Genomic DNA, 21,245 nt, shown 5'->3' with positions numbered 1-21,245 from the left:
CTTGGGCTTTGACTCAGAGTTTGACGACTGCGGGGTCTGGGGAGGGGCGGGGCCCGGCCACTGAGCCTCAGACGGCCACGGGGACACCCCACCTGCCCCAGCCCCTCGGGGGCAACGGAGGCCCCACCAGGGCCCAGGCCGCTCTCAGGGGCAGCCCTGCGGGGGCGGTGGCGAGCCACAGGCTTCCAGAATTCACTCACAGCCCGGGTTTCGGGTTTCAAAATCAATCAGCTGAACAGATAACGTGATTGCTCTGTTTCCCCTCAAATCGATCCCGAAGTCACCGATAGGTCTTGGGGGACAGCTGCCCATAAAAGAAGTCCCGGGTGCTGCACAACAGGATTCGCAGCGAAGCGAGGGCGGGAGAGAAAAGGCTGGGCCCCGAGCCGGGCCCGCGGGGCCGTGCTGTCCCCAGGCAGGCCGGCCACCATTAAATCAGGATTAAGAGGGACCAGTGGCCAAGTCTTTTCATCGAGATGAGAGGCCACCGGCGGGGCTGGTGTCAGTGGCGGCGAGGGAGGAGGGGCGTGTGGCCTATTAGCTGGGGAACATGCAAATCGCCTGCTCCTCCTGGAGCCCCCGAATTACCGCTTGTTAGGGGATCAGCGGCCCGGCTCGGAGGGCGGCGGCACGGAGCCGGGCTCGCCACGTTCCGGCCAGTTTGTCGGGCGGGTCTTTGGTTTTGCTCTTTTCCTTCCACGGGTCTGTGGAAGAAGCTTGCTTGCCGTCCCGGGCTGGGGCTCGCGGCCAGGGCAGCGCTGTCGGGGGACAAACCGCTGCCCAGGGGTGGGAACGGGGAGGGTGTCCGAGGGACAGCTCGGGGGGCGGGGGTGACGCAGACACCCGCGGCATCTGGCTGGGAAGCGTGTCGCCCCCGGGGCCTGTGGGTTCAACAGAGTGGACGTCCTCACTCTCCCCATTTTGAGAGAAGGAAATGCAGGTGGGGAGAGAAGGCCCACCACGGGCTGGCAGGTGCAAGGGCAGAGCTGAGACTCAGACCAAGGCCAGACCCCGCATCCCGTCCTTTCTAGTCCCTCCTACAGTCCTTGGTGGGGGTGGCCTGGGGTGGCTGCAGCCGGTGTCCTCCTTCTGGGGACAAAATGTTCCTCCGGACTGTGGTCCATTCAGCCCTAGTAGGGCAGGGGGGTTCCTTTCCTGAACAGGTGCACAGTGAGCCCTGCGGGAGGCAGGGGGGACCAGGCCCTGTCACCTGGCTGGGAGGACGACCCCTGTGGTGCTGCCCAGAAGGGAGAAGCCCCCCTCACCCCGGGTCCTTCCCACTGCCCGAGCTCGGCCTGCTGCAGACCCCCCTTCCCCGTGGGACCCAGGCAGCTCTCAAGCCACTGACTGACGACGCCGTTGGCTGTGGGTGAGGCTGGAGTTTGGGGCCTGAGTCAGCGGCCTAATAACCCGCTGCGGTCAGGAGAGGCAGCAGACCTGCCGAGAAGAAACGGACGCCCCGCGCCCCAGCAACAGGCCCGGTCGGCTCCGTGTGTCCTTCTGGAGGGAGGCAGGGGCCTGGGCCCAGCAGGACATTGCAGGCTCTGGGGGCGACCAGTTGAGCCATTTCTGGGAGTAGGACGAGGGCCAGATGGGGTGCAGAGGACGACAGTCTGCGCAGGGTCACCTCTTTGGGGGCACAAGGGCTTCACCTACCCCCAGACCTTCCAACGCGAGCATCCACACGGTACCGGCCCAGGGCTGCACATGCCACCTGTGAAAACCCTATCGAAACTGGGCTAATCATCCAGCAAGAGAGTTTACGTCTCACATCATTTCCAAGACCAGGGCTAGCTGGGTCCGGATCCCAAAGAAATCCCAGGAGACCCCGAGGCAGGGCAGGGGCAGCCCCACCCAAACTCCCGCGCGAGAGAGGAAGCAGCGTGGCACCAGGACAGGAGAACGTGACCTGAGGCTGGGAGCAGGGCCAGGAGTCCGAGCCCCAACACCTTGGGCCTGGGTGGCTTCGGTGCCCCCTCGTCCTGGGATCGAGGCGGGTAAGGCCCCTCCAAAGGCCTGGGCCTTCCTGCAGGCCCGACCCTGCCCCTCTTGGTGGGAGGGGACAGAGGCAGGTGGGGACGCAGAGAGGGGCCCATGTGCCCACCTCCTGGGGCCCGTGGTGCCACTTCCCACCTGGGCGTGATCCCGGGGGCGTCTCCTTTTCTCTCTCAAAAGCATCCCATTGAGACGGGTATTACAAAAAAAGAAAAAAAAAAAAAAACCCAAGTCACTCAGAGCCTGCCCTCTTACTGCTGACGGGCATTTCCTTTCATCCCTCTTTCCACGAGAAGATAAACGTTTGCGCCGCACCCTGGTTGCGCTGCAGCCTGCGGCTGTGCTGGGGCTGGGGCACGGACTCCCCGGCAGCCCCGCAGGTGTCCCACGCTGTCCACACCTGGAGAAGCTGCTCAGCCTGCCCGCTGCGTGGAGGCCGCGGACCTGACGGCAGGACAGAGGGCGCCCGCCGCCCCGCGAGCCCAGCACCCGTGCCCAGGGCAGAGTCCTGCTTTCAAGCAAACCTGGAGGCACGTTTGCTGGGGGCAGCGTCCTTCCCCTGCCGTCCGGGGAGGCACGTGGCTGGGCAAGCGGGGCTGGAGAGCAGATGGCCCTACGTGAGGCCAGCGGGCCACGGGGCCCCGCCGTGCTGCTGAGGGCTCACCGGGGACGGCGCAGGCTCCCAGCACGCCGGACTGGGAGATCACACGGAGCCTCCACCCTGCCGTCCTGGGGTCCCTGGCTCCTGGCGGGGCCCCTCCACCTCCGAGCACCCACACACGTGCACACGCGCGTTGCCCTGGGTGCCGGGCTGCTCTGACGGCCGCCCTTGTGGCCACGAGTGTGGCGGGGGCGGGGGCGGGGGGCCAGCCCTCCTGCTCGCAGTGGCTCACTCAGCTCCTGCATCTGAGCCCGGGGACAGCGCTGAGAGGCCCGCCGTCCGCATCACAGACCCGACCCCGAGGCTCGGAGGGGCCGGGGGTCCAGACTCTGCGCCCGCCAACCCAGAGCTTAATGCTCCCTTGGACAAAGCAGGGGACCCCCCGCCCAGTTCCCCACAGCCGACAAACCACACGGCAGGCTCCCAGAGGCTGGGTACTGAACCAGGAAGCTTTATTTACACAGTAAGAGTAACAAGCAAATTCCTGAGAGACTAGAGCGGCTCTAGTGCAAGACAGTCGTGGCCCGCGTGGGGGGACAGGCTGCGTGGGCGCAGGGGGCGGCACAGCCCGGGGCCTCCCCGCACACCTTCCCCGCTCCGGCCGCCACGCTCCCTGAAGCTCTGCAGCCTCGACGACGCGTGGGTCGGGAAAGCAGGCTGCAGCCCCCAGGTGGGCCCACGCGCTGTCACCGAGCCCCCGGGACCTCTCCCCCACGCACTGAAAACACAACTTATTTGCCAAAGAGACTAAGCTAGAAGATCCGACTATCCTACCTAGGCTACAAGGTCTCTGCTCTGGTCTGGATTTTTTTTTTTTTTTAATCTTTTCTTTTCTCTTTAAAGATTAGGCAATGTGTTCTCTGGAGCCAACGGGAGGGGTTTGACCAGCTGTGTGGATGTGGCAAGATGCGGCGTCACTACCTGTACGGGGGGCAGGGGGCCTGGGCCACACCAGCCACGGCGGCTCGGACGCGGCTCACGCCAGGGCCCCGGGCCCGAGGCGGTCATCGTTCAGGGGACGGCCCCGCGGCCGCGGAGTGCACGTGGCTGTGCCCTCGGGGGGACACGGAGGGGCACCCCACGCCAGCGCCAGCCGGGGCCCACGGCGCAGCACCCAGGGGTGTCCGAAGGACCGCGGCGCTCGCTCGGACGGGCAGGGCCCCGAGTGGGCCAGTGGCGCGTCGCCCCTGCACTGGGAGGCCCACCTGAACGCCGGGGGTTGTTTTCTTTTCAATGTGGGTTTTTCCTTTATTTAAATTTCCTTTCAATGTACAAATTCACAAAACTTTCCTGCTACAAAAATTTTGATGACAAGTAAGGCTTTCTGAGAATGAAAATCTGTGGACGATCAGCACAAGCGCCCCCGCGGCCTGGGTGTGTGTGTGCCCGTGGGCCCTGGGCCGGCGAGTAAGGCAAGAAGGTTTGTGGTAAACGGTGAGGCTGAGGCCTGACCCCGGCCCGGCCCCCGGGCGGACAGCAGGTGCTCACTCTGGAGCAGGCAGGGATGTGGGCGACGGGAGCCTCGCCTCCCGCTCTCCTGCCCCTCAGGGTCCCGGGGCGGGCGGGCAGGCGGCCTGGTGCGGCCCGTCCTCCCGGCTCTGGGCTTCCCGGGTCTCCCTGCAGAGGCAGGAGCTCGCGGGCATCCACTAGGAGAGGCAGGGCCTGGGCATCGGCGGGGCTCGTGACGGGGAGCCGGCCGGGCCCCCACGGCCACGCGGAGAGCCACACGTGCTCAGCGGGAGCCCCTGGCCTGAGCCTCCAGGAGCCTCCGGACCAGAAGTCCTGGTGTCCGCGGGGCGGAGCATGAACACGCCTCCCTGGACGGTGGGGCACCTGCTACAGGGCTTGGCTCTCTCCAGAGGTGAGCGTGAAGCAACGGAGGGGCATCGCTTTCTCTGAGCAGAGGGGACGGTGGCCGTTCTCTCCCCACTGCTGCTGTGGGCTTGGGCTCCGAGCTTTGGTGGGAGTGAGGACAGCAAAGAGGGGCCTGCGGAGGCTGGAGGGCCAACCCCTGCCTTGGGCCGGGGTACCTTCTGCCCCAAAGTGCCCTGGGACGTCTGCGGGTCGACGATGGGACCAGCTTGGGAGCAGGCAGGAAGGCTCGGCCTCCCTTGCCGCCACCAAGCCCGAGGAGGGGGGAGGCTGGAGGGCAGGGTCTGAGGGCAGATCACCCGCCCCACAGCCCGGTGACACACTACCGTGTGCTGTCCCAGGTGACCCTGAGGAAAGGCAGCTGGGGCTCGTCGCTCAGGCCCATCTGGCTCAGCGCTCGGTCCCTCGCTGCGGCGTGGACCAGGAGATGGGGCCCTGCCTCTCCTTCCACAGGAAGGGCTCCTTAGAGGCCATGCTCCCTCTGTGGCCGCTCTTGGTGCGGGCTGTGTGCCAGTACCACCCACCCCGGGCTTTCTGAGACACGAGGGCACCAGCGTGTGCTCTCTAAATTCATACGGTGCCAGGTGTTACTCAACAACTACCCCAGCCTCCTCTGGGTTTGCTCTAAGAAGACGTGGCCTCCATGACCCACTGCGTGGGGACCAGGCAAGATGGGAGGGCTACCCAGAGCCACCAGCAGCCTGCTGTGGGTCTCCAGGGTCCTAAGGGGACGTGCCCTTGGTCGGGGGGCCACTGAAGGGTAACTGGTTCTGACCCCAGGACCTTGCCCTGTGCCCACACATCCACTCCGCTATCCAACTTGAGGCTTTCAACACAACCTGGGAGGGCCACTGAGTTGAGATTTTCTCTACCAGCATCTTATGGGTGATTTTTAAGAAACACCACCTATAAATCAGATCTTGAGCACCACGCTTTTGATCGACTAAAAAAGTGAAGGTGTAAGTAAAGTTTCCCAAATAGGCTCTTTCTTTTGGAGAAAGAGGGTGAGAACCATCCGTACTCACGCCGTGGAAGTGAGGTGCTCGCTGTCCACACAGGATGAGCAAAAGCAAAGAGGCTACAGACGTGCCTTTGTTACATGTCAGCAAACTCAAGAGAATACACCGGTTATTTTTAGCCATATGGGGAAAGGAGCCGCTCGCTCACAAGCCGACCCGGTTGCTATTGTCTGCAGAAGACGCCAAGTTTGCTACAAGCCAGACTCTGAGAGCACAGAGCCCGTGCGGTGTGTCTGCCAGCTGCGCTGCCTGAGAGCGAAACCTCAGGGGGTTGGGGTGGGGGGTCCCGTGAGCAGGGAGTCCCCAGGGGTGCAAAGGAGCTGGGATGGTGTGTGCTCACCACGTTCTGTGCCTGCAGCCGGCAGGAGGGACACGGCACCTGGAGCTCTGCTCCCCACCGACCCGCAGGAGCGCTCGTCCGGGGGAGGCTGCTGCACCCTGAGTAAAGCCAGCGGCCCCCACCGACCAGCGGGGTTCTGAGATGTGCTCAGAACACCGCGGGGGCCCGTGTAGCCCCCAGCCCGGGACCCCCGGAGCGTGCACAGGCAAGATGACAGGGCTACCCGGACCCCCAGCAGCCTGCGGTGGCTCCCCAGGGTCCCAGCAGCTGCTCAGCCCTGCCTCCCGAGGGCATTTTCAGGGGTTGCCCATTACTGGTGACCTCTCCCCACTCTCCTGAATCAAGCTGATCACGCAGTGACAGGTTCGCCACAGAGAAAGGCTGGCGTGCCCACCTTGCCCGAGCGGCTCCAGGGTGGCCGAGCGAGGGGGCCAGACCCTCTGCACCCCAGGAGGGGCGAGCACATCCACCCACATCTCCCCAGTGCAGATGCCTCTGACAAGCAGCCCAACTGTTCTCCAGGGTCCCGACACGGAGAGCCCCCCCAGGAGCCCAGGGCTCTGTCTCCCACGCTTGGAATTAAGGCCAAATGGTTCTGGTGTTACTACAGAGGAAAGCGTCTCCCGAACCTTCCCAAGCCTGAAGCAGGGAGACCTGGGAGAGAAGGCACGGAATACAACGGAGTGAAAGAAGCTGTGGGGCCGACCCCCCGAAATGAACCTGAGCAGGAGGCCGGGAAGGGCTGGACACCACCAGATGGACCTGAGCACGAGTCCCCCCTGCCCCCCTGCCCCGCTGGCAGCCGCTTGCAGAACATCGGGCCGTGCGGGGTGCCTGGCGGGACAGCCAGCTAGGAACGGGGTGGGGGGGGGGGGCCGGGAGAGCTGCTCTCGGGCTCCAGGTGGACGGTGGACGTGGCCCCGTGCTGGTGGGGGGGGGGGGCGCTCGGCTGTGTGGCACGGTGGCCAGGCCACGGGCGGGCCAGCCTCTCGGGGGGGCCAGGGTGCGCTCCCTGGGACCCGCCGCCCTCGGGGAGCTCAAGCCTGGCCCGGGAGGGGGGCTCCCCGCTTCGAGTGCCCGCCGCCCCTCAGTTGTTCTCTATTTGTTCGATGTCCAACTCGCCGTCCAGGGAGCAGGGGCTGTTCCCCGCTGCCCCGCGGTCCCGCCAGGCCGAGGCCGGCCCCCAACTCCTGCCACAGCCCTCGCCCAGGGCACAGCCGCCCGACTCCTCACAGCACTGCTCCTCCTTGCAGGCCAGCTGGTCGTCGAAGGCCGGGGGCACAGGCTCGGGGACCGGGGTCCCGGCGGGGGTCCTGCCCCCCAGGCTGGAGGCCGAGGCCGAGAGCAAGGCGGTCCAGGACCTGGTGCTGCTGACGTGGAGGGCGAAGGGGCTGTGCGGGCCGCAGTCCTCCATCCCCGCGCTCAGGCAGCTGAGGCTGCTGAAGGTCTGACAGTTCTGTGGGGAGACAGACACACAGTCACCGAGGGGCACGGCCCGTCCCAAACCCGAGGCCCGCGGGCCCCAGACCGCCTGGCCGCAGCCCCCGGGGCGATGTTGGCGCTGGGTCCGCCGGGCCGTGGAAGCCCAGGAGAGCCCGGTCCCTCCATCGTCCGGGCGAGGAAGAGGGGCCGCTGGCAAGTCGGCACGAAGAGATAACCCGGCCGAGGACGCTGCGTTAACAGACGCAAAACCCCTTACCCACAAATGAGGAAAGAGCCTGAGCTTCACAGCACCCAGTGGGGGGAAGCGCGGGTGGGAAGGCCAGGCTCCGAGCCCTGTGCAGACCACCCTTCTGAGGAGCGACCCATCGCCCTTCAGCAGGTAATTCTGCTTCTAGAATTTCTAGCTTCAGAAAACAATTTAGGTGCCTGGGTACCTGGGTGGCTCGGTCAGTGAAGCGTCTGCCTTCGGCTCAGGGCACGATCTCGGGGTCCAGGGCTCGAGCCCCGTGTCGGGCTCCCGCTCAGCGGTGAGCCTGTGTCTCCCTCGCCCTCTCCCCCGTTCTCCACCATTTGTGCTTTCTCATACTTTCTCTCAAGTAAATTCTTTAAAAAAAAATTTAGGATGCGTGCAAAATTTCAGCAAAATGAAATCTTGTCATCCTGCTGAGTTGAGAAGAGAGTTCCCCAAACCCCCCAGGATAAGGCACGTTCCGTAAAACATGTCTTTTCAGACAAGGGGAGGCTAAAACGCTCCGGCCTTCAAAAGAACACTGCCGGAGTGGGAGCTCCAGGCCCAGGGGAAACCCCGCCAGGCTGCAGGGCTGCACAGGGAGGTCTAATGCCCACCCACCCGCTCACCCCAGGAGCGGGAGTGGGACACGGGGCCGGGAGGGTAGAGCTGACATCCTGGCCATGCAGGGAGCTGGTTCCCACGTGAGCCTGGGCCCCGCCTGGAGACGCCGACCCTCTAGTGGGGGTCAGGCCCCTGTGCCCTCGACGGGCACTCGGGGTGGATGCCACAGCTCTGCTGAGCCTCTGGGAGGCTGGGCTCACCAGCCGGGGCCTCAGGCAGGCCCCTCGGCCTCCCTGGCCTCGGCTGCCCCAGCTGTTGAGAGGCAAACACTGGTCCCTACCTGTTCTACAGGGCTCTTCGAGGGCCCGGTGGGAAGGTGTGGCTGTCAAGAGCTCCCTGCCCACCAGGCGCTGCCTCTGTGTGGGGCCAGCCTGGGGAAGGAGGCAGCCGGGGCCTCCCTGAGTGGCAGGCGCAGCTCAAACAGGACCCAAGGGTGCTTGGGGACACCTGTCCTCGCTGTTCTCAAGGGGGGGCAGGCCCAACACTGCACAGTGGATTAAACACCTGCTTTCACAATAGAGCGAAAATCGGGACGGTGGGTTGTGACGGCTAGGGGTGCCCACAGCGGCGCCCTGGGGAGCTCCCCACAGGGACTCGAGAGAAGAGATGTGCTGGAGGGCAGAGGAGAGGCCTGTGGGCGCAGGTTGCTCCCCTGCACCACGTACGGCGGCGCGAGGGTGGGGACCCGGAGCCAAGATCACAGGCCTGTCCTGAGGGCCCTGGTCCCTCACAGCCTGCAGTGTTCACAGGTCCCTGTGAGATAAAGAGGACCACCGGCTGTCACGGCAAACAAGCTGCTGAAACGGGCTCGGCAAATGGGGAAGAAGAGCTCTGTGGAGGAGGTGGCTGTGCCTGTCGTGTGCACGCTGTTCCCGAACGCTCCAGAGCAAACCGTTCTCATTGGTTTGCTGTTCTTGGGATCTTTTGATTAACTGAGAAAGGTGAAGGCTGGGGGTGGGGGCTCTAGGAAAGAGCGCCGGGACCGAAGGGAGAAGGCCCGGCCGCCGGTCAGAGCCGCGATGCTGGCCCAGGCCCTGGCGGAAGCCCAGGTCACCGTGGGGTTCAGTGGGGCCTCACTCTGCACAGTGACGTTCCCACCCCACCACAGCGAGGGCTGGAGACGGCCCCCAGATCGGAACCCGACCCGACCCTCGGCCTGTCTGCCTCTCGGCCAGCGTCTTGTCCTGCCGAGACCTGAGCCAAGGAGGGGAACGGGTCGGGGGCACGAGAAAGTGGGCGGGTGGCCTCGCCCAGACGGGGCTGCCCACCCTCCACCCGAGCCCGTGTCCCCGGCTGCCCCGGGCAGAGGAGGAGCAGGAGCGGGGCGAGGGGGTGTCATGGGGCCCTGGTGCGGGGGGAGCCACGCCCGGCACCCCCGCCCGGCTGAGCAGGCTGCTTCGCCCACGGAGCTGTGGTGTGAGGACATCCCATGGTGTCGACAGGACAACAGTGTCCGATGGAAGCCGGATGTGCTGCAGAGGGGTCACAGGTGATGCCCTTGGGGATCAGCCCAGCGTGCTGAACGCCGGAGCACGTGGCACTGTCTGCTGCGAGCTGTGGCCAGGAAACAGTGGGAAGCGCTGGCATAAACCCACGCGGAGACGCTCCCCAGTCTGCGTTCACCTTCCCCGCCCGGACTGTCCCGCCCGCAGACTGCCGCATGGGGTAAAGGTGCAGGTGGGTGGGGGCGGAGGACTCTGCCTCTGCCTTTATGGCAAGTGTGAGGGTGTGCGTCTGGGCACTAAGGGCACTAATCACGTTAAACATTAGCCACACGAGCAGCAGGGTGCCGGGGACCCCAGTTTGCTGGGAACTCTCTGCCTTCGCCTCAAGTATTCCCTGGAGACCGCTGAGGTCACACGGGCCATTACAGACCCGGGCTCTGGCACCAACGCCTCCCAAGGCTCCGGACAAGACCCTCCAGCCTACGGACCTCAGCCCACCTGCCAAGTAAGAGGTGGGCCAAGGGCACCTGGGAATAACTGGGTCCTTTCTGCTTGGCAGCAGGGCAAGAAGCTGCCAGCTGTGGTTGGTGAATGTTGTCACAAGCATACCCCAGGACGTCCCTGCACCCCAGCCCCCAGAAGTCCTCAAAGACACCTGCTCCTTGGCTGCAAAGCCAATGTCACCTTGAAAACTTTGTTGACTGAAAACTCAGCCATTTCAGCCACAGTGAAAACCAAGACGAGCCCACTGAGGGCCCCAGCTGGTGGCCAGCCCCACCTGCCAGGGAGGAATGTGGCTGACACAATGGGGCAGTGTGCGTCCTGCCCAGGCTCCATGCTGGGTGAGCCTCCTGGTGCCCACCTGCCCTGGGGGCAGGGTCCTGCCCAGCCTCTCCTGCCAGCTCGCACTCCCCAGAAGCCCGGCTCCCACAGGAGAACGCTGCACGGGCCTGTTGGGAGGCCCGGAGGCCTGCGTGCCCTCAAATATGTCTGGGGAAAGCTGCTAACAGGTTCAAAGGGCCACGTGAACACCAGTCTGTGGTGGAATGGTTGCTCCAGGACAAACAGTCCCCTGCCCCAAACTCTGCCCTCCTGAGGCCCAGCCCCGGCCCAGGGATCGGCCACCCACTTGGGCACAGGCCTGCTCAGGTAACAAAGATCAGAAGGAGCCTCTGCTGTGGCCTCGGGCTAGTGACTGGGAACACTGCCCAGCACCCCAGTCCTAGAGTCTGGGGCAACTTCCAAAAGGAGCCCCCAAACGTCAGGAAGTTCCCCTCAGACCTGCCAGCCACATTTCAGCCCACCCCAACCCGTCCCCCAGGGCTTCCCAGCCTGGAGCATCGGCTCCTCTTCTGCACGGCCTGTGCAGATATTCACTCCGATGTCCTCCTGGGTGGGAGGCCCCAGCCCCAGGGACAGAGACAAAGGTCCTCACCTGCTGCAGTGCACCCCCTGGACTCTGGGTGGTCCTCCTTGTGCATGGAGGCCCATCAGGCCCTGGGTACCTCAACAGCCAGTCCCTTCCCCCACACACACTGCACAGGGTCCAGGAAGGGCACAGTCCAGTCCCTCCAGATGGGGGCCCCTGTGCCTGGGGCTCCAAGCTATAAACCCAGCCCCCCCTCCCCAGGAGACTCATGTTAACAGACGCTCAGCCCCACCTTGCTGCACGTGCCAGCTTAGGCTCCCAAGCTCCTTCCCCTTCTCTAGTGCTACTGCTCTGACGCCAGCCTAGAGGAACCCAGGGGGGAATCCAGAACTGTGTACCAGCCCAAGTGCACCACAGGCTCTACCAATAAAGACCCAGAGCATAAGGCCGATGGGGTGGGGGGAGGGAGGACAACAGACTCCTCTCAGAACAGCTCCAGGACCCAGAGCTGGCTGAAGGGGTGGGGGCATCCCACAGACAAGGCCAGGGGCAAAGGTGGGTAGTTGGAGCACGTGTCCCCTTTCTCCCAACTGTCCTCCCCTAAAGAGGGCAAGCTGTGTTCCCCATTCCCGTCTCCCTGGGCCCCCACATGCCCTGAACCTAGCACGTGTGGTGGAGCAGCTTGGGAGGGAGAGAGCTTCTGGACCTTTCTAGAACAGCAATGCAGGTCCTGACTGTTGAATCCCAAAGAGTCTGGCCATCGGGAGCCAGCCCGCTGGGTGTCTGCCGGGGAGCAGTGGTTGCTGGGACCCTTCTCCCTGGCTGTGCCGTGTCCTGAGCACAGTGCCCACACAAAGCTGCCTTTAGTATTGACCTGGGACAAAACATGCCTCCCCGAGGCACACCCCTTCTCAGACAAGAGGCGAGGCAGAGCCAGCCCTCCAGACAGGCCCGCCTGGCTCTTCCTCCCTCCTGTTAGGGCTGCTCCCCCGCCCCCTTTTCAATCTACCTTTGCAGATCTCTTTGTGTTACACATCTTTAGGGAGCTACCTCCAATCCCTCTAGGAAGACGGGCATAAAGAAACCCAGCTAACAAGTCAGGATGATCAGCCCTGGTACCATCCTGGCCAGAGCTTTCCAGAGCCTTGCAGCCGCTCTGCTAGAAGCTGCTGGGCCCAGGGCTCTGGCTAAGCAGAGGCATTTCCTCCCCAAACAGACACTTTCACGAGAACAGAACTCTCCAAGTATCAAGAAAACACCAGGCCACGAGAATGGCTAGCGGCCTGGAAATTTTCTAAGTCTCATTTATGCTGGAAGTTGGCACAGAAACCACCAAGGAGGCAAGACATGAGGTTTCCTGGGGTGGGTGGTTGTTTTTTGTTTTTGTTTTTGTTTTTGTTTTTTTAATATCTCAGAGAAGAGAAAAAGGTACCAGCACATGTTGGGCCTAACTTGAATCCATCTCTGGCTAATCTGAATTTTGCATGAAGGCCAGCTCTCTCACAGGAGGCCCCGGGTGGGGGTGCTGCTTCTCCCAAGGCTGCCCTGGGCCAGAGTGTGGGTGGGTCTGGTGACAGGCAGGGGCTGGAGATGGCTGGGCACTGGGGGCGCGAGCTGGCCCACACTGGAGGCTGCTGTTTGGGGCCCTGTGGTGGCTGGCCCTCTGCTCTGGGCACCTAATTCACCATGCCCCTGCCACAGCCAAGCTCCTCTTCCTGCACGGGGTAGGTCAGCTGCTCGCCCAGGCCTGTGTCAAGGCCCAGCCCATTTTTGTGAAATGCTTACCTTTGGACTGACTGCACAAGAGGCAGCCTTTTAGGGCCTGGACTGCTTTTCTACCCACAGGAACAAGGGAAACCCTATCAGACAGGCCTAAAAAGAGGAAATAAAGTTGCCCCAAGGGGAGCCTCTGAGTCCCGGTGAGCACTGCTGACTTGGCCCTGGCTCCCTGGGGCTCTTCCCCAGGTCACAGGTTCTAGAATCAAACAGCCCAGGGGGCCAGGGACTATCTTCTGGACATGATACTGGCTCTGGGCAATTACTAGGAAGTCCCTGGCTTCCTGTGCCACTGCTTCCTCAACTTACTTCTGCGGAGGCCACAAATGTTTACTGAGCACCTCTTTACCTGGCAAAACCCAGCTCTGCATCATCCTCTCTGAAAGCCAGCCGCGAGCCTGTGTGCACCCTGCCTGGCCCCACGTGGCCCTGACCCTACACACCACTGCCTGGCTGGGGGCGGCTCATAGGAGGTGCTCAGTGCAGCCTGGGGGATGAGAAGGAAGGACTCACCTGGTTAGTTAGCCTGCCTGGCTCGGCCTTGTGCCAAGGAACAGGCCTTGGTGGCCCAGAGCCCTGCCAGCCCTCTGAATGGTGTCCCCCAGGCCACACTGTGGCAGACACCGTTTCTGCACCAGGACCCCCCCATCCCCCGGGGGGGCAGATGGCCTGCCTGGACACAGAAGGTGTGCAAGCCTGTGCCAAAGGGCCTTCCAGCACTCTGGCAATCAGAAAACAAACATTTTGTTTCTGTGGCGTGCACCCCAGCCAGCACACACTCAGGACAGGACTTGTGAAACCACCTCGCTCTCGGGTTGGTGTAAGGAGAATTCCTTGCCTAACAAAAGTCAAGGGACCTTTCCAAAGCACACAGGGCTCTGGCAGGGGGCCAAGGCTAACGTGCTGCCGGGAGGCACGCGGTGTCGGGGGGCAGCTGCTATAGCAGAACTGGGGGCACAGAAGGAGGGGCCCTCGAGGGCGTGGTGGGCACTGGGTTCTGTACAGCTGCCTGGAGCTGGGTGCTCTGAGGGCCACATGAGGGCACAGGGAGCCAGGACTACAAAGCATCGGGGCCCTTGCAGCTCCATGTCTCTGTTCCAGGTAGTGGCTTCCAGAGAAAGAGGATCCTTTTAGGAAAAATGAGCAAATCGTGAACCAGTTTAACAACTGCATTTTGGAGACTGGCAGACTGAGGTCAAGACCAGGGATGAGACCTGCCCCAAATCGCAAGGCTAGTTGATGTGCAACCAGACCTCTGACTTGCAGGCTGTGCTCAGGAGAGCATCTGATCCTCAGGCAGGATGGCGGCCCTGAGAAGGCTAGACAACCCCAGACTGGAATCCCGGCTCCCCTGTGCCCTCTGCGGGACCTTGGCAGATCATTAAACTTCTGAGCCTCAGTTCCACATTTGTACCACGAGGCTAAGAAGAGCCCCGAAGTCACAGCACTGTCTGGAGAACTGATTGCAGTGAGAGCACCAAGGAGCCAGTGAAGGTGCCTGGCAAACCTGAGCTCCTCCCGCCACCCCCTGCCCCTCACTGTGCTCAGGTGCAGGCGATGTGCCCAGGGCACTCTGGGGACACAGCACTGCACAGCCAAGGGGTCGGGGGGCTCGGCTTTTGGGAAAGAATCTACCCTCCAGGTTGGTCAAATCCAAATGCGCTTTTTAAATCCAGATCTGCTTTCAAGAGCAAGGAGACAAGGCAGTGACTCAAAAGGTAAAATCTCTAGGAATAGAACTATAAGAAGTAGCAAAAATGATATGAAGAAAACCATAAAGAACACAAATAGAATAACATGGTATGTTGCAGACCGGAAGACTCGACCTCAAAAAGGCATAAATTCTCCCCAAGTTAATTCCTAAACTGAACACAATCCCAATCTAAAACATCAATGGCATCCCCCTCACACCACCGTCTCCAAACGAAGTGATTCTTAAGTTTTTAATGGAAAATAAACAGAAGAGGTTCATCAGGACAACTTTACGGAGCAGGGAGGAGAGATTCTCTCTACCAGACGCCAGAACACGTAAGAAAGCCGTGAGAGCTAAGGGTGCCCTGCCACACGAAGACACAAGGAGACTCTCGGGCCCGGCTCAGTACTCGGTGAAGGTGGACGCTCGCAGCACAGAGCAAAAGACGGAATTCTCAAGAGCTGGTAGTGTGATAAATGGGGAGCCGTCAACAAAGAAAATAGAAAAGCTGGCTCCATATTCCTGCCACGTACACGATAAACTCCATCCACACGGACCAAGGACTGCAACAAGCCCTAGAAACATGAGAATTCTTTCATAACCTGGGGATAAAGGGGCCTTTCTAAAACTTAAAATCCAGACCCATAAAATAACTAGCAAGCCTGATAACTACAGGTGTCAAAAAATGCCAAAAGCACCGGTGGGCATGTAAAATTGTACAGTCGCTTCGGAAAACAGTCTGGCAGTGTCTCAAAGTGTTAAGCACAGAGCTACCTACCGTGGGACCTAGCGATGGCACCCGTAGGCGCACACCCAGGAGAAGTGAAAACACGTCCATGTGGAAACGGGTACACGAATGTCCACCGTGGTACCGTTCATCACGCCCCCAAAGTGGAAACAGCTTCAACGGCCGCCAACTAGCAAATGGATAAATAAAATGCCATCTATACGACGGAATACTCACCGGACAGAGAGAGGAGAAGCCCTGACACCTGCCGCCACAGAGGGAAACCCTGGGAACACCAGGCCAAGTGGAAAAAGCCACACAAGAGACCACGTGCCGCACAGTCCCACGTACACGAAAAATCCAGAGTGTCGGTTACAGGCTGCCTGGGGCTGGGGGCGGCTGAGGGCGATGGAAGGGACTGCTGGGGGGTACGGGGCTTCTTTAGGGGGTGATGAAACGTTTTACACTGTGGTGACCCACACACCGATGACAATATACAAACTCAGGAATATATGAGAACCACTAAACTTGTACACTTTATTTTTTTTTAAGGTTTATTTTTTATTTATTTTTTGAAATGCATTTTTAATCTGTACACCCAGCATGGGGGTTGCACTCACACAACCCTGAGATCAGGAGTCACATGCTCCACCCCCCACCCCCCGAGCCAGCCAGGCACCCCTGAACTTCTACACTTGAAATGAGTGATGTGTCCAGCACACGAACTATATCTCAATACAGGTGTCAAAGACGAGGAACAAATTAGAAATAAAGATCTGCAGCTCATACCGCAGGCGAAGACGAACCTCCCTAACACACCACGGAGAAGAAAAAGACCAACAACTCATACCTTTATAGAAGGACAAATGAGCAGAGCTCAGGACATGTGAACTGCTTTCCATGAGACGAAGAACAGATGCTAGATCGGTAACAAAAAGGCCAACTAAACTGACACAGAGACCGCTTGTCACCCATCCACTTGGCAAAAACCCACGTGTGACCAGCGTGTGCTGGCGGGAACACAGACCCCCTGCAGAATCCTACACCACCACCTGGGCGACTCACACACAACCCGCGGCCCGGCGATCCTCCCGGTGGAGTGTACCCCCCACGGGATCCACCTGCCGCATCTGAAGGACACGCGAGATTCGCAGCTCATGGCAGAACAAGGCTGCGCAGTTGCAGGGGCCCGGCGGTGCGGCCCAGGAAAGCCAGGCCACGTCCACACGACAGAAAGGTCTGCAGCTCGGTTCTGCCATGGAAACACCTCCAGGGTCTGTAATCTGAGATAGCAAAGTGCAGCAGAAAGGTAGATAGAGCATGTCCTCCTTTGTGTAAGACAGGAGAGAATAAAATAAGAAAAGCCTTATTTGCTTCCGTTTGCATAAAGGAGTTCTAGAAGGATCACAAGAAACACACGAGCAGTTAACCGGGAAGCAAGACCTTCAGCTGTACGTTGATTTTTGAATATATGAATGTATTATCAAAAAAAATAATACGCACGTGTGTGTGTATGTGTGTAAGAGGAGGACACACACTAAGTCAGAAATGAAAAAAACCATGACTCACAGGTCAGAATCTCATTCAAAAGGTCACTTCCATTTTCGAAAAAAGGAGCCCTGTCCATCTCCATATTAAATCATTTTCATGTGTCTCCATCAAAGTTCTTGTTGATTTTCCTTATTTCCTTATTGGCAGGAAAGAGGCTTATATACATTTTTGAAAATGACAATTTGCAAAACTGTGCAGGAGGAAAAAAAAAAAAAAAAAAGAAAGCCCCTACCAGCCCTGAGTTCCTGCACTTAATAATCACCAAATTAAATCTGAGGCTCATACAAGCACAGGATGTGAAAACATCAGGAAGTGCCAGCCCCAAACTGGCAAACGGGCCACACATATGCCAGACAGCTGCGTGCGGGCAGCCAGCGTGCGGGCCTGCTCACGCGGCTGGTGGGCGCTTTCACAGAACGCAGTCGTGGGGAGATCCCTGGAAAACGTCTCCCTGCCGCAGAGGTCCACGCGGCTCCCTGTCCCCCCAGCAGAGGCTGGTGTGGGGCTTCCCACTTCATGGGGGAGCACGACCAGGCTTTGTGGGCAACCCACCACGGGGCTGGGGGCTGCGTCATGCCCCAAGCCCTGGCTCTGTCAGCAAGGCCCATCTCTCATCTCTCGGATGATGCCATCCTTGTCCAATTAGGCCAGTGGCACCCACCCCGAGCAGCTGCCCAGCCCTGCCTGCTGGTGGTGCTAGGAGGAGGCTGCCTGTTTGCCAGAAGCGGGTTGGGAGGAAGGGCCCCCCTGCCTGCAACAGCCCCGGCGCTGAATGAGGGGACTTTAGGACACACGCTAGAGACGGACATTTGGGCCAGGTGTCCACAGGTGTGGTGTGTGCGCTGGAGCCCGTTTCCACCTGCCATCATGTTTCTACATCTGGCAAAGAGATGAGAAGCAGAGATTACATTCAAAGTGTCAAATTCAGCTGTATTTCCTTTCAGTTTTTTTGGGGGGGAACCTCTTCTTTTCTCCCCAACAACAAAATCTGAATCGTGAAGGAAGGTAGACAAATGCTGCAGGAACACAGCTACCTGACTTATCTGCTCAAATAGGCCTCACGCAGAAAACTGCAGAAGCGAAGTCGAGAAGCCCCTCGCAGGCCGGCCCTTGTAGCTGGCTGGGCGCTCCCCGTCTTAGGATGAGCCTGGCTCCCCAGTGGTCCCCACACCCCTGTGCACAGCAAGAGCCAGCATCCTGCCCAGTCACACACAGCCCCGGCTCTCTTCACACTCGGCACCTATCATCGTAGACAGGGCGGGAGGGCAGGCTGGGGGCGCAGGGATGTGCTAGAGCCCCAGAGAAGGGGTACCCTGCCTGCCAAGGTCCTCTGACAAGAGGCCCAAGAGGACCCATACAAGGTGTCCAGCTGCCCTCACTTCTGCAGCATGAAGGTGGGCCTCCCTCCCCCATCCCAGAGAGGCTCCTCGCTGACCACAACGCTGGCCACGGCAGGTGACACGGGCACCCTCGCTGCTCTGTGACTTGGTCAAAGGACAAGAGTCCAAGGGCAATCCCTCCCCTGGAAAGGCGCTACAGGTGGGAGAACGGTTCCTGGCAGGGGCATCAGAAACAAGGTCTAGTGCCACTCGGGAGGGCCTTACACAGACCCCGCTCCCCTCTGGGCCTCCGTCTGTCCTCTGTTCTGGGAAGGGGTGGTTCCCAAGGGTCACCCTTGCTGGCTCTGGGCCCCACGGCAGGCTGCAGACGGTGGGAGACTACAGACTCTGAGGACACTGCCCTGCCAGGTGACCTGCCGGGGACGTAGGGCACCTGGCCTTGGCTCCAGCCTGCCGCACACCGGGCGTGTCCTGGGAAAGTCCTGCGGCTCCCGGCCCACCTGCGCCATGAGAGTCGTCCCGCATGAGCCCAGGGCGTCCCCACCCTGCCCTGAGAGGCTGCTGTGCACAACCAGCTTTGATGTGACTTGAGGCCTGGCACCAGATCCCAATCAGAACCGTCCCCCTGCCCCAGTGGCCCCAGATGGCCGCCTTGAGGCTGGACCCCGTTCCAAGCTCCGGATGCTGCGGGCCCCTTGAATGACCTCACAGGCCTCTCCGCTCAGCGTGGCTCAAGCCGGCCAGGCGCTTTCCTCCCCGGTGTGCGGCCCACAGCAGCCCCAGCAGCCCGTTCCTGCCTCGCCCGCGGCCTCCTCGTCCACTCGCTCCCTCTGGGGAGACCCTGCCTTGGCCATGTCACCCTTGTGGTCCAGCTACAACACCTCCCTGGCCCCCCGTGCCCAGACCCACGGGCTGACGGGCGGGCTCACCACACCCCGATGCCCGAACAGGGTGGGCTACCGGGTACGAGGCCGAAACGGCCGCCTGGCTGGGACGGAACCCTGCCTCTGTTGCCAGGACGGGGGCTTCTTTGGCTCCTTAGACAACTTACGCTTCTCTTTCCCCATCTGTAAAATGGGGAAATAAAACTGCTCTCATGGGGCTGTGATGGCGACTGATGAGATCACACGCAGGGCCCGGCTCAGCGGGATTTCGACAGCTTCACGGGGCCCAGCGGCGCCAGCGTGGAGGCCCGAGCTGCAGCCCCGGGAGGGAGCAGTGGCAGGAGAGCGTTCACCCGCCCAGTCTCACTGCGAGAGCAGAATCGCAGGCACGCTGGGCAGAGGGGCCGCGTGGGCCTGCACTGGCCGCCAGAGCCCCGTGGGGGTGAGGAGTGGCAGCGGCCCAGCCGGCCCGGCCAGCGTGTCCCGGCTTGCCCGAGCACGGCAGGTGGCCACAGACATGCCTGCTGGCATCGGGCGTGGCAGGACATTCCTGGGCTGCTGCTTCTGCTTCTCTGGGCTGACTGTCCCCACCCGCAGAGCCAAGGTGAGTGGCAGGGACGCAGTGCGTGGGGTCCTGGTTGCTCCTACGCCCCAGAGAGGACTGCCTCACCTGAGAGCTTCGCCTCACCTGGAGGCAGGAGAGATGCTGGCTTCGCTATGGGGTGGGGAGGGGGACTCTGGCCCACCAGGTGCCTTTCCTGGGATGACCTGCCTTCTAGCTCCATCTCTGCAGCCAGATCCAATGCCACAGCATGGCAGGGCTTGCATCTTGGAGCAGCTGGACCAGCAGACCTGGCTCAGAGTCCAGCTCTGCCCAGTGCCCCATGGGTCACCTGAGCAGGTCCCATCTGCTCTCACAGCCAGCTCCTCTGAGCTGCAGGGAGGAATGACCGGAGACCACCATGGGAGGCTGCACTGTGCTTACCGGACTTCCAGACACTCGTGGCCACCAGCCCAAGGCACTCCTCAGTCTCTGCGGCCCAGGAGCACCCTTACTGGGGAAGGGGCTCCTGGGCTCCACGGGAGGGGGTTCTGGGCCCTCCACCAGGACCGTGCCAAACCCACCCAGCAGGAAATCCAGATTCCGCAGGAGCAGGCATCTGGGAGCCATTTCCTTAGCTGCCAGGAGGTCCCCACGAGGCTGTTGAGGAGCCTATCCTCGGGGTGGGGTGGGGGGGGATGGCTGTGGCCCTGAGCACCAACCAGACAGGAAAGCCTGCGCACTCTACTTAGCGACTCTGGACGAGTCATTTCCACTCTCAGAGCCAGGGTGGGAATCATGACGCTGACCTCGTGTGGAAGGGAGCGTGTGGATGGCTCCATGCAAGCCGTCAGCGTGCCAGCAGAATGTGGCTCCCGCTTGGAGGCCTGACTGCAGGCTCCGGAAGGGTTGGCCAGGGCGGGCCTCTGTTTCTTTGACTTTCCCAGGGACACACCTCAACATAACTGTTAATTTCCTGATAGGCTTATTTTTTCCCTTTCTATTTTTTCTCCTTTGTTCGTTACTGTTCGAATGTCTGGCAGGATATGCAAACAGAGCACCCGCATCTCAAGGGCCACCTAGAAGTCAAGTTAGTACACCTGAGGTGGGTGTCCAAGACCAGCACTGGGTGAAGCTCCGGCCTCCATCGCTGCAGCACCCAGTCCCGAGGGGCAGCACCCCGACATGACAGCCCAAGGCTGACTCCTCCGCAAACCCCCGCAGAGGGGGCAGGGGCAGGGGCAGGCTTAGGCCCGGTTCCATGTGCTCAAGGCCGGTGCCCTTACCCATCACACTGCAGAAATCCAGAAAAGAAACCCACCCTCATTTCTACCCACCAAGAGCCACTGGCAATCCTCACCTGCTCCTTGATAAAAATTCCAACAGCCAAAGGCTCGTGGGATGACGAGGGTCCGAGCTAGTCCCCGAGCAATGTGCAGGGCTGGTGGCAGCCCTAAATCACTCTTAAGCCCAGACATTTCCTCATGTATAGAAAACTGACTCACAAGGTTGAGCTACCGTAACCTCCAGCCGTCATCCCCTGGAATCTCATCGGGTTCGGGGAACAAAGTCGGCATTTCTAGGGGGTTTGCTCTCGTGGCCTAGCAGCTGTGTGGCCTCTGATGAGCAGAGCTAACATTTACTAAGCATCTACCATGAGCCTCTGCATGGGGACCATCCCACTGAACCCTCACAACAGCCCTGGGTGGGGGCAGTGCACCACGGTCATCGGAGGG

General features: G+C 61.1%; 1 protein-coding gene across 1 annotated transcript in view; it reads right to left on the bottom strand.

Moving 5' to 3' along the window:
- Positions 1-3,087: 3,087 nt before the first annotated feature.
- The window catches only part of FAM53B (family with sequence similarity 53 member B), a 70,813-nt gene continuing 52,655 nt past the window's right edge, over positions 3,088-21,245 (bottom strand). Inside the window, exon 4 of the mRNA XM_072804966.1 lies at positions 3,088-7,343. Coding sequence (XP_072661067.1) covers positions 6,975-7,343 — 369 coding nt within the window. The 3' untranslated portion in view covers positions 3,088-6,974. The remainder of the gene's footprint in view (positions 7,344-21,245) is intronic.

Source organism: Canis lupus, chromosome 29 (genome assembly GCF_048164855.1).
Source record: "Canis lupus baileyi chromosome 29, mCanLup2.hap1, whole genome shotgun sequence".
In the NCBI taxonomy this organism is placed as follows: domain Eukaryota; kingdom Metazoa; phylum Chordata; class Mammalia; order Carnivora; family Canidae; genus Canis; species Canis lupus.
This window is presented reverse-complemented; position numbering and strand designations above follow the sequence as displayed.